Source organism: Siphateles boraxobius, unplaced genomic scaffold (assembly GCF_051911475.1).
Source record: "Siphateles boraxobius isolate OS27281-9 unplaced genomic scaffold, OSU_SipBor_1 32, whole genome shotgun sequence".
Taxonomy (NCBI): domain Eukaryota; kingdom Metazoa; phylum Chordata; class Actinopteri; order Cypriniformes; family Leuciscidae; genus Siphateles; species Siphateles boraxobius.
Genome location: NW_027508942.1, coordinates 2,616,345 through 2,629,367, shown reverse-complemented (window position 1 = coordinate 2,629,367; position 13,023 = coordinate 2,616,345). Strand labels below are relative to the sequence as shown.

The following is a 13,023-nucleotide window of genomic DNA, read 5'->3' as shown; positions in this document are numbered from 1 at the left end:
TTAAATAAAAGCCTTTCCCATCCAACCAGTCATGAGTTACAAATCTGGTTATCATTTGTCAATGGATTGTGCAAGATTGTCTGTCAACATTTTTTTTTTTTTACAGCCTCAGCTTAAACGAGTGGTTTGCAGAGTCTCACGCAAAGGTGTGGGTTTATTGCACACCATCTAGGGTCAGATCTTTTTTTTTTTATTACAGAGTTCCTATGACTAATTGAAACTTAAATACTTTCACAACTTTTGTTGATTAAAGGATAACTCAACAATCTGTCACAGCATGACATCCACACTGACCCTGTCGACTATACTCGTCTTATTGAGAAAGATTCATTCATCACATTATTTAAAAGAAATGTCTTTCTTCTTTGACTGACATTGTTATAGTTTTATGCTTCCAGTGTTAATGCGTTAAATGCTATACTTTAAATAGCGGTTTTCAAAATCAATGCAGGTATCTAAACTTAATTTGAGTATAATTTTATTTCTTGTTGGTTTTAAAATCATGCAAATGTATTTCAATTTAGTTCCAGTTTTTTGGTTAAATTAGTTTTTAACCAAATTTCATTAAGATCAGTATGAAAGTAAATTCTCACCCTATATTTTATCTTGTTAAATATCTTTTTAATAGAAAATGTGATATAATTTAGAGGTAGGACAGACTTAGAATCCAATTTTACGTTTGCTTTGATTTCAATAACAAGCAATATCATGGGTGAGCGATTCATTATAGAATTTCCAGCAATAACATCAATGTCTTTAAGTGTTTTTGAAGGCCTATCTTTATTAGTCTTTAAAGTGAACTGCTTCCAGCCTGTAAGATCATCCCTGAAGATCTCTGTTTATTTAGTTTTCCAGCAGGGGGGTCTTGCAGAACTGAGTCAACACCGTGTTTACATTCCAAAGCACAGGCAGCTGAGCAAAACCTCTTCTACAACCTCTCATTTACTCCCTTAAAAAACATACACGCCATCTATACAGCCACTTCAGATTCACCCACCCTACACTATATGTAAAGAAACAAAGTTGTTGTACGTTTATCAGATGCATAAGTTGCAAAGTGGACCAGTATGCCAATAGTCAAGGTCTGTGAAAACAACCAGCATAAGATTAAACGTCACGGTACGTTAGAAACAAATATACACAGTACAGCTCAGGCCCATTTGGGCAGCAGAACGCTGTGTGCCCGTCTAGCATGCGAGGACAGAATGTTCTGACAGGTGTGTGTCTGACCTGGGGTCTCTGGCGGAGGAGCTCTTGTTTGATCCTCAATCTCTCTTTCTCCATCTGGATCTGCTGCAGTCTGATCTGGTTGTTTCCACCCATTACTCCACTCTGCGGGCTGGAGGGCAACTGGGAGCCTTGCTTCACTGGAGCACTCTGGGAAATTCGCTGCTGGTTCATAGCTGAGGAGACAAAATGAATTATTTTAAGAGGTTTTGCTCGCTCTGTTATTGGCAATAAAAAGAAAGGATTAAAGGGATAGCTCACTCTAAAATTAAAATTAAGTCATCATTTACTCAGCCTGGTGTCGTTCTAATGCCGTATGCCCTTCTTTCTATTTTGGACCACAAAAGGAGAGTAAAAAAAAAGCTCCGCTTGTGCTCATCCTAGTGAATAGCGACCAGCATCAAGCTTTAAAAAAAAAAAAAAAAACACACACACACAAAAGTATCACAGAATGGTCCCATGCGACACGTGTCGTATATTCCAAGGGTTCTGGGGGTTTTACCATAGGGTTTTGTGAAAAACAAACTGAAATTTAATGTATTATTTAACAAAAATCCTGACCTTGACCAAATGATGACTTAATTTTCCACTAGAAAATATACACAATATGTAAATAAAATTGGCATTATAGTGTTATTATATTGTGTATATAAGCACTACTGAAACGCCATATTGAAGAATTAGCATCCAGGACTTTCATTATAATTACAATTATTTCCTGTTTTGCCCTTTATAAGTATTATAAAGGGCAAAACAGGAAATAATTATAAGAAATCTGAATATATACTTATATTTTTTATTATATATAAAGTTATAATTCTTAATCTAAAAATGTAAATCTGAATATTTATCTATAAATCTGTATATGCAGTTATAAGTCTGAATTAATTTATGGAGTCATCATTTTCAGACTAATGACCATATATTCAGATTAATATATCTATTACAACTTAGATTTATATATTGAGATTTGTATCTGTATATATATTCAGATTTGTATCTATAAATGTATACATATAACAAAATATTTGAATTTATAGTCATTACATTGTTATATCTTCATTATATACTTTACATAGTCATAGAGAGATATATTCAGATTTATAAATAAATATTCTGATTTCATATAATATAATGTATAAACACAGGGCTTAAAAAAAAGTCCCATCAATGTAAGTGAATTGAGAAATGCGTATCGCCATAGACGCAAACACAGAAACAAATGTTTTGGACCATAGGAGGTGGGGTGTTACAGTAATTGGACCAATGAAAATGGCTGTTTACTTATGCACTGGGGCCACCAGTGACAATAAAGCCGTAATGGTGCTGCCGTTGTTATGCGTGAGGGAGCCCCGTCTTCCCCGCTTATCCTCATCGCCATTCAATCACAGTGTGTTTACACTACCTCAGGCCTGAATGAGTCTCCACTCTCCTCTCACCATGGGAATCAGATCAGAGACTCACCACGCCTTCACAACCACCATCCCCCACACAGCCCGAGGCGTGGAAGAGTGTGTGGGAATGTGTACGAGTGCTAGTGGGGGAGTGTGTATCTGTGTGTGTTTGTTTCTCTTTTAAGACCCTTATCTCGCATAGATAGGGGTCTATTGAAGCCGAATGACGGTTCTGGTGGAGAAGTAATGGCTGATCTCCGGGAAGGAGTGACCAGTTAATACAGGCTGATATGTGGCAGCCAGATTTGTTGCACAAAATAAACTCTTAATTCTCAGGTCTGGATTTCCCTGACTAGTCTATACTTGTTTCTGTGGGTATCTCACTTGGGAAACTCCATACCACAGCATGAAGATGACAAGAACACACAAACAAGCTTTATCCATGTTGCATAAGCGCAGCAGAACTGCAGGTTCGTGCCACGAATGTGTTCTCCAACAGGAGGAGAAGGAGGAAACGTGCCAGAGGAACACAAATAAAAAGAGCGAGATAGAGATAAAAGCTCAGATTGACGTAGTTTGCCCGTCTTTTCCACGCTGGCTCTGAAACACGATCATTCAGCAATAACAGCCTTTATAATCTCGCATATATATCCCGCAAAGCCGAGCCAACAGCAGCTCCCCTGTCTTTTCCAGGTGAGACTGGACCATAGGGAAACATTAGGAAACGCAGCGGCAGGACCTTTGAAGCCTTTGTAAATATTTGCTGGCTGTCGATTTAACAGGTTTGTTGTATAAAAGCCATGCTCAAGTTGCGTTTCGAGTTAAGAGATAAGCGCGTACGCTGAGGAGAAAAAGGAAAGAGTCAATCTGTGTCCAGAAGAAAAGCCTCTCTATATCCTATCAAACACAAACCTCAGCGGGCCACACAAAAGCAAGCAGTGAGCTGCCGGAAGCCAGCGTGAGGAAACTCAGCTGTGACTAGTGTGTAGTAGGAAACCAGTTGAAAGCAAGATGGCAGCCCTATCACTTACAAGTGGAAACAGCAGGTGGTTTATTTATACATCAAGACTTCACAGTTATTATTAGTGATTACTGCAGTGAGAAATGCAAATGTGCTTCCGTTATTCACACTAAGCTATGCAAGTAATATGTAATGCACTTTTGCAAATAATAGAGTCGGACTAAGTGAGTGGCGTATTTCAGGTTCTTGATCTTTTCCTTTTTACAGACACTGCGCTATTGCAATGCGCTCACTCGATTTAACCACACATTTCTGATCATGTTTTCAGTTCCACTAGATTACACTTGGAATCCCTTTTCTCTCATTTCTTTCACCAGAAAGAACACTTTAGATCAACTTAGATCACACTGGAGGCAAAAAGATACGTTCATGTCCCGTTGGAATTACCGTAATTATGACATCCCGACTTGTAAAAAGCATTCACGTTCTCAAAGAACTTTTAATTAAAACGATTTAATTTTATGAAAGCTCTGACTTGTACCACCTGACCACTGCAACATGATGCGGAAACCTTCAAAATGGCAACTTCAGCATTAAAATGATATAATGCCGATAATAGACTATTGTCAATAATGCAAGAATAATCTTCAAAAAGACACAATAGAGTGTATTGTATCGAGCACAGAGTTGAATGTCCAGCTACATAAACTACGTTTATTAAAGCATTTGCAAAGGCTTTTTATAATGACTGTTGCTTGTTGTATTTACAAGGTGAACCACAACTCACATTTACTTCAGAAAAAAAAACCTCAATGAATGCAATGAGACTGTCATTTTTGAACGCGAACCACTGATTGCACTTTCGTCATCCCGTTTCCCAATAAGGCAAGCGCCTTGGGAGTCATGAAGTGTTTATGCAACCGTGCATTAGTGTGTGTGTCAGCTCAAAGCTCTGGAAAAGATGAGTGCTTCACAAGAGTGTGACATCACTCTGCACTTGCCAACAAGGTGCCAACTCCTGCACTGAAGGACCATGATAATCTAAGCAGCCCACAGCACATGACCGATAACTGAAGGCTCCAGTTGGTCTTTGTGCTCAAAAATGGTGGTGTTTTTGAGTCTACGGGCCAGATGAGGCGTGAAATACATCATAAAGTCCCACGTTGGCCTCTCAGATCAGACCTCAAGGCCTGTTCACCGCCTCTTAGGAAGGAGGCACAAGTTTATCCAGTGGTCTCTTATTCCTCCCTTTCTTCTCCCCATTCCTTTCCCTCTCTCAGGGCCTGCCTTCGCCTGCCCCCTTCCTCTTTCTCTCTTTCTCTCTCTCTCTCTCTCTCTCTCTCTCTCTCTCTCTCACATTGGGTCTCTTTGACTGAAAAGGTCTGGAACAGATTAGGAGCAGAGCTGCAGCATCGAGAGGCCTGGCACCGTCTCAAGTCCATCTAGATGTGCAGCTGAGAACAGTTCTGCCTGCGCTGGGCCTCACGCGGGCTGGGAAGGGGGGTTTAGACAGAACGAGAGAATGGCCAGACTTTAGTTCTCAGTTAAAGGAGTACAATCCTACTCTACTCCCTGCTCGAATTACCCAAGTGTCTCCAATGGTGAGCGGAGACCCAGAAGGGACATGTCAGGTTAGCAACATATTTAATCGTTATTTGAGGTTCAATTGGTGCAAGAAGGAGCCAACGTTCTTCTAACTCAAAGTTGCATTTTTGAAGCCGGTGGGATAAAGTTCGTCCAAGCGTCTGCAGTTCAGCAACCTCAATAAGAGGAATCAAGGGATTAAAACACAAGCACAAAGGTTATAAAAATATGCAGACGCAAGCAGTTACATAAAACCGCACGGGAACGCCCAAACATTCTAAACTTGTGGCAAGGAATGAGTTAACCACGTCTACCCCTCTCGCCGTTCTCCCCCTCACATTACGTCTGTAATTCAGAGGCCCACCAGGCTTGTCCGCTGAACACTTATAAATCTTCAAAGGGCTTCACCCACCAGAGCCGACCCCCTCTCTCTCTCTCTCTCTCTCTCTCTCTCTCTCTGTCTCTCAGCCCTTCACAGACTTTACCAGTTTACCCACGACCACTTGCATGTTTGGTGTATGTTTGCACAAAAAATTGGATTTCGGTCAAAAATGGGGCAAAAACATGCTTGTTCATACATGAGGGAGATAGTGAGATAGTGTCCCAGGGGAAAACTCCTTTGGGATGAAGCAAAAGCACCTCAAGCGCGAGTAACTCAAAGTGACATAAGTAGAAGCCTTCATCTCTTTGTGAGCCTTACGTGCTCATAGAAAGAGATTAAAGAGAGGGACTGAAAGGGGAAGAAAAAGGACAAACATCTTAGTCTGACAACCTTTCGGTGAACCATTTATCTTGACAGCAAAAACAGATGATTAGATTAATGTGACTATTCCACTGCTTAGATATGTTTCATCGCCTCTGCGTATGGATTATGGATGCATATCTGAACAGGGGTTTAGGGAACAGCATAATCGGATGCAGTTTGAACTAGTTTGCGAGTGTGTTTGTGTGCGAGTAAAGGGATCACATAGCAGACTCTTGAGTGTGGAGCAGTTTTGGCTAACCTCAGTATGAGTCACAGGAAGCAGGAATACTCTGTGTTTTTGTGGCACACTATTCACATACACACTCTCACTCACTTTCATACACACACATTGTCAGAGAGCAGTCATCTGCAGTCGGTCTGTAATCAGCATAATAATAAAGCAATAAGCAAGAGTAACAGTGATTTTACCATGGTGGAAGTGTGTTCTCAGGACTTTGAGCGCCTAACACCCCTTATCAATGATGAAACCACTGAAATGTCGACCTCAGGTATAGTGATAGATGATTTTCTTTTTACAGAAACACCGAAACCGAAATTAAAGTTGTCATTGAACCGAAAACCGAAACTAAAAATAATGTTTCAGTAATTAACTTTAGTAATTAACTTGAAAACTCAGTATGCTGCTCAGGGTGTTTTGTTTACAGCTGATAAAACTATAACAGTAAAGTTCTTCGGCAACAAGCTGCCTCTTGATATTTTACCTGAACAAATTTTACATTTTGCTATCCTAGTTTCATTTTTGGCTACGTGCATCCCACATTGCTGGCGTGTTTATCTGTTGTAGCTTATCTAAGTTGTTTGCACAACATGCCATTGAGGACGTGCTAACTGTTTTGGTCAATGCAAAACCATTTAGTCAAAACTGATTTTTTTTATTTTGCAGTTTACGTTGAATAATTTCGATTGCCGAAACATCAATGCTTCACTACTCAGGTGGCTTATTCTTTTATAAAATGGCGACAAGAGCAGCATGATAAGAGACCAATGTTCAATCAAAAGTACAATTAATAAATTTTGATTATTATAAACTTTTAGGATTTAAAGCTCACCGTAACGCGGGTCGAGTCGTGGGTCCAGCCAAGAGGTGGTTTTGTTTTTGTGATTGATGTAGTAGATCTCTCCTTCTGAGGTAATAGCTTGCTCCCAGCCTTCAGGAAGAGGTCCTGAGAGAGAACAGTCAGGGTACAGTGAATTATCCAGTACTAACTGAAATTCTTATGTTAGTAATTTGTTTGGCCACAATCCACATTTTTCATTGCACATTTTCCCCAGTGTTAACGTTCTTCATCCAAGTAAATAGTACATGAGATACTGCCTACATACTGTAGAAAATATGAAGGAGGCATTGCCAAGATGGCTGCGGAGTTAACTGACTTGCCTGGACTTTGATTGCACATCCCTGATTTGGTGGTTTCAGTTTCCAATAGCAGAATTTTATGAACTTGTTAGTGCGTCCGCCTCCCATGCCCAAAGCACCAGTTTGAATCCCGCTCGGAGCGGGGCGAGTAGAACCGGAGGGGTAACATTGGTGCCGTGACCCGAATGGGCGTAAGGTTTAGGGGGGTACACTAAGTGTAACGGAGGCCTAGTTATAGCTATGTGAGTAAACCTCACTCCCCTGGACTAAAGAGGTGCATTGGCTAGAGACGCTGGAGACTGCTGGTCCCATGCCGGAAACTAGGGATGCTCCGATGGATCGGTAATCACATTCTGTGACTCGATTGGTAGTAGTTAAACTTGGCTGATCTCACGAACCGATCCCAATTTGATGACGTCAAACTTTAGCGCTGCAGTCACTTGTCATGTTCTAATGAAATATCACAGGGAGGAACATTGGCTAAATAATACAACGAACCTGATTCGCTGCCTCTGTCATCTGCTCTCTGTGTCGGGGCTCAAGCAGCTCCTCCACTTACACACACACACATACACACACACACACAGCAGACAGCGACAGGGAAACTGAACGTGTGTGATTACCTGCATTTGTCCTTCTTCAGGTCAAGCCATATATTCGTGAAAAAATCAGTTTGCCATCAGTTGTCAGAAGATGAAAGCGATTTCTTTGTCGTAGTATCCTTTCAATACTTAAGGGGATTTCCCACGACTGGCATCAGTGCTGCTGTTCAATGCATTGAATCAATGCCATTGATCTCTATGAAGTGAAACATCCGCTTCAGCGTTACCCAGGTGATGCGCTGCTCGTCAATTGAGCCGTATAAAGAGGCACTCAAAGTTAAATTAATCTCAACACCAAGTTGACCAAGAATGAATGGTTTAACAATGACTCACTCATAAAAGACAGTCCCTTGCCTGCTGGCGTAACAATGTAACTGCACTGAATGACAGCCTGCAATTAGGTTCAGTTTTTTAAAGTCTTGTAGGCTCTTTAATAAGCCAAATGGATAATGTTTTGCGTAAGCACTGTTTTTAAAGACGTATTAAAATGTTCATTGTAAAATACATATTTGTGGTGCTAATTTATTTGATTTTCAATTAAAACAACAATTACAACATTACTGTAAATAATATAACCAAGGCAACATCTGTGGTATTACTTTATCAGTCAACAGCGAGCTAACATATTAATTATAAAAAGCTTGAATGATCAGGATCGACCTATCATAATGACAAGATATTGGTAGTCATTTTGGCTACAAAAATCCTGATCGGAGCATCCCTACCGGAAACGCTGGTTCGAATCCCACTCAGAGCGGTGCAAGTAAAACTGGAGGGATTACATATAAGCATGATAGTTAAGAAAATGACAAGACTACCCTGTTATAGAATGCAACAGTCAGGTTCAGGAAAGTAAAAATCCCATTAATTTTCTCCATAGGGGAATACATTTTTTGCACTAGTTTCCAGGACCAAACAAACAATGTATCATACTTTGTAATCCAAAGAATGACATTAAAGTCTGAGGAGAATGCCCTAAAACACTGAAAGGTCTTGTCTCAGTTCCTGTTGAACCTCCCATAAGCTGACATATGGGAGTGACCCTGGTCACTATTGTATCTCCAACCAGACATGTCTACCTTACCGTCAACTGCTATTCACATGCATTCATTTGCACTGATAAGATTTCTACGTTTGCTGAGGTAGAGGCAGGGTTGGGTGTAAACAGAGAATTAGCATGAGAATGCTGGGACTAAGAGTGTAGTTTTAAATATGAAATGAGTGTCTGGAGCTGCTGACCTGACGCAGGGTTCATGATGTTCTGTTGCTGGACAGGCACTGGGCTTGGCGGGGCGGCCTGGTTCATCTGAAGGAGGGCCTTGCGCGGGTCCTGCCAGGTGGTCGTCTGGTCATGATGGCTATGGGGAGACAGAGATGTTCATTAAAAGGACTAATAAGCATAACTATGGTGGCTGAGTTCTGAATCCTAATGAGCTGCCTCTTTGGATGGACATATTTGGCCAAAACGAAACTGCCAATTTTAAATTAGGGCCACAGAATTAAAAAATATATATTCAAAAATGAATAGCTAATATTATTATACTTATATAAGTGATTACATTTGCTCTAGTTCCAGGCTGCATACATCTATAATATTGAAATACTTTTTTGATACTCACATTTTGCCTATATATAATGTATTATTTTTTGCGCAATTTTTTTAAAATTATAAATACTATTATTAAATTATTATAAAATATATCATAATACTTAATATTAATAAAATGTATATTACAACTTGTATTATAATCATACATACATACATACATACATACATAATAATATAATAAGTTTAGCTACACTGAATACAATTAAAAGTAGATTAATTAACATATGGACTGATTATTTATTAAACGTGTTTTTATTCATGTCATTGCTTTTCTTATGTTGCCCAAAATGTTGTCTAGGTAGGCAGCACCCTAGGTTTTAAAATACACCTGATAACAATCTATAGATTTATGAGAATATAAGGCATGTTAACAAAGGTGCGTCAAGGGCAGTGTACTACCATATAAACAACTGTTATATATTCCGCATTGGTTTATTTGATCCAAACCGAGTACTCAGATAAAACTCCCGGCAAGTGGAACTTTTAAAAGATCTTTGTAAACACCTGAACACCGATCCATTTGGACAGCATCTCAGCCCTTTAATCTGTATAAGCAAAAGCGAGCAAAAACCAAACATCTCCGAAGCCTCCTGCAAGCAAGTGTAAATGATGGTCTGTCTTGTTAGCAACTAAATAGCCAATCATGTCGTCTGCCCCATCTGGTAAAAATAGGCTCTTATGAAAGTCTATTTCGTAAACTTCACAATTGCCACCCACTCTTGTGTCAGATCTGCTGATGTATTGCTGTGTAAGAAAGGGTCGTGGATAACGGTGAACTTTGACCCAGTTTACATGTGATTTGCCTTCGTGCAGCGGACTGAACCGGTGTCATCCGTGAATGAAGTCACTGATTACGGTGTAAGGTCAGTGATGAATAACACGGTTACTGGAAAACAAATCAATGAGTCTAAAAGGAGAGACTGAACCTAAACTTACACCCTTCTGTATTCAGATCTTAGACAGCAGGGTGGCAGTGAGAGAAGAGCTGCTCGATACAGTGTTGTTGTTTTTTCTTTCACTGCAGTTTATCACTTAAAGGTTAAGCAGTCTATGCTGGAAAACAGGGGGGATCTCATCTTGAATACTCAATGAAATGACCAAATGAAACAGTCTTAAAGTATTCACCTACAAATCCAACATTGGTGTGCTTTCTAGCTCGCTATCACACTACATTTTTACATGATCTAATCTCACAGCTTCCTTGAGATCAAACCTGACAACCCCTTTTCCTTCCTTAACACTAGCTGCTAATCTTTACACATTTTCTTTTAAACAAAAGAAGTCTTCCAAGAAAATGGTTTTGGTGTCCTGAAGGCACATGCACGCAATTTAACAGCATTGTTTGTGATGGAGTTGGCGGTTCAAAAGACCCACGCTTGGAGGTGACAAGTTCTGTCATGTCTACGAAACTACAGCCTGTGCGGATTATGCGCTTAAGTTTTTAACTCAAAATATTGCTGTAGGTAAACACTACTGAAAGAAGCAGTTTTATGCAACTTCAGGACAAATCAGGCGGTTGTGAAACGCTAATGAACACTAATGAAAACGGGCAGCAACACTTGGTGTTAGAGGCATTTCTAATGATGGCTTTGTTTGGGCTTGTTGCTCGATTAAGATGTAGAGCTAACACAGGAAAAGGCCCCTCTTTTTCCCGCTCCCACTCTTTCTCTCTCTCTCTCTCTCTCTCTCTCTCTCTCTCTCTCTCTCTCTCTCTCTCTCTCTCAGGCGAAGGCCTGTACATTCAGGCAGGGTCAGTCATGGGTCTCCTCCCAGGAGGTTTCTTTCTCTCCCTGCCTGTTCCAACACACTGAAGTGTCAGGCTCTTTAACAATCTGGCGCCAGTTTTACAAAGCTTTCACCTGCTGGACAAAAGCTCAGACCAAGCTACGACCCAAAACCCTAAATGCTATTCACTTGTTCCTCTTTTTCCCCCAGCTCTGCTCTCTTTCCCCCATTTAAGACAGGTTTTGTCACTGAAGACGTGAGATTTGCATACTTGACTAGACTAAAGACGAATAAATCTATTTCAAGATTATTGGCATCAGCCGATAAACATTTTTTGAATTGCCAAGTTTCGCTGCCTCCTAAATCAATCAAATCAAATAAATGAAAAACAACACTGTTTAAACGTGCATTTATAGTGAATTTTACAAACATTCTGAAAAATGTGTTTTAATTAAGCAAATTAATGTACACGTCCCTGACATAATATAATTGAATTATACAATTCTAATAGTCTACAATCAGCAATGTTCAAAATGACTTTTCAAAAAAACATTTGTAACATATAAAATGTCTTTACTTTTAAATTAAATGCATTTTTTTTTTTACTAAAAAAAAAAAAAACTTACTCACCCCAAACCTTTGAAAAGTAATGTACATTTATAATACATAGGCATCAGTATATTTATAATATACTGGCATTAATAAATTTATAATATTGCAAAATTACATTATATTGACCCATTGCTATTGGCAGCAGCCTTTGAAAAACCCATTTTGTTTGGGCCAATAGTCTTGATAGATTGACGGCTGACCACTAGTCTACTGGAAGAGGGGCCGCAAAGAAAAATAATTTTGCAACTCTCCAACCGGTTTTGTTTGCAATACAAATTTTGCAAGACTCTTTCTTTCCCATCACAAACAGTCCTGTGACAATTTTTTCCTGCCGTCACTTTCTCTTCACCACTAATTAGTCACTATTCCGCCATCATTGCCTTATGAGAAAGGGAGGGAGCAAGAATAACAAAAAGAGGAGAGAGAGAAATAGAGAGACTGACTCAGCACTTCACCACCCCCTCTTCTCTAAGCTCCCTCTTGTTTATGCTTTACTGATCAAAGGAACTGCCAAAATCTGCCCCTCTCCCACCCACCTACCAGTAAGCCACCCTACCCCCAAACCACACACACACACTCCAGGAAAACAGCCCTGGCCACAGCAGACAAGGAACAGGGGCCTCTTCAGGAGGGTCACAGGGGAGGGCCGAATGACCGTCAAACAAAAAGAAAAGGCCACAGAGGAGGAAAAAACGAGCGCGGAAGCAATCCCTCAGAACTCCATTGGCTGTGTGGATTGCTGTGGTCCTGTTACACTTTGTGTCACCCCGATCCTCCCCCTCCTATTGCTGCTGGAAACTATGACAGAGAGTGGGGAGGGAGGGAGGGAGAGGCGGTGAGAGTTAATTTTAATTGGAGTGCAGGATGTCGAGTATGAAGATCTCTTGGGTTTCAGACGCAGGCGCAGTCACTCACACAGGTGATCTTTATTAGCCCCGAACGTTCTGCCCATACGGTGCCCTTTCAATGAAAATTCAGTGGCAAATGGTAAATGGTAAATGGACTGCATTTATATAGCGCTTTCACAGACCCAATGGCCACCAAAGCGCTTTACATATTTGCCTCACAGCCATACAAGGCGCCATCCAGCTCGTCGAGGCAAAATTATACAGACCAAGAATTAGATTGCAACCAACACAGATGACAGATTAGCTACAACATGCTTTCTGACAATGCTTCATATGCA

The 13,023-nt window shown here is 40.3% G+C and overlaps 1 protein-coding gene across 2 annotated transcripts in view; it reads right to left on the bottom strand.

Moving 5' to 3' along the window:
- Nucleotides 1–13,023, bottom strand: part of yap1 (Yes1 associated transcriptional regulator) — a 35,921-nt gene that overhangs the window by 5,285 nt on the left and 17,613 nt on the right. The window contains exons 3-5 of one of the 2 annotated variants that reach the window (XM_077194524.1): nt 9,131–9,249; nt 6,982–7,095; nt 1,231–1,403 (exon numbers count right to left, since the gene is read on the bottom strand). In XM_077194524.1, the coding sequence (XP_077050639.1) occupies nt 1,231–1,403; nt 6,982–7,095; nt 9,131–9,249 (406 nt within the window). The remainder of the gene's footprint in view (nt 1–1,230; nt 1,404–6,981; nt 7,096–9,130; nt 9,250–13,023) is intronic. The other variant, XM_077194525.1, reaches the window with a different exon arrangement.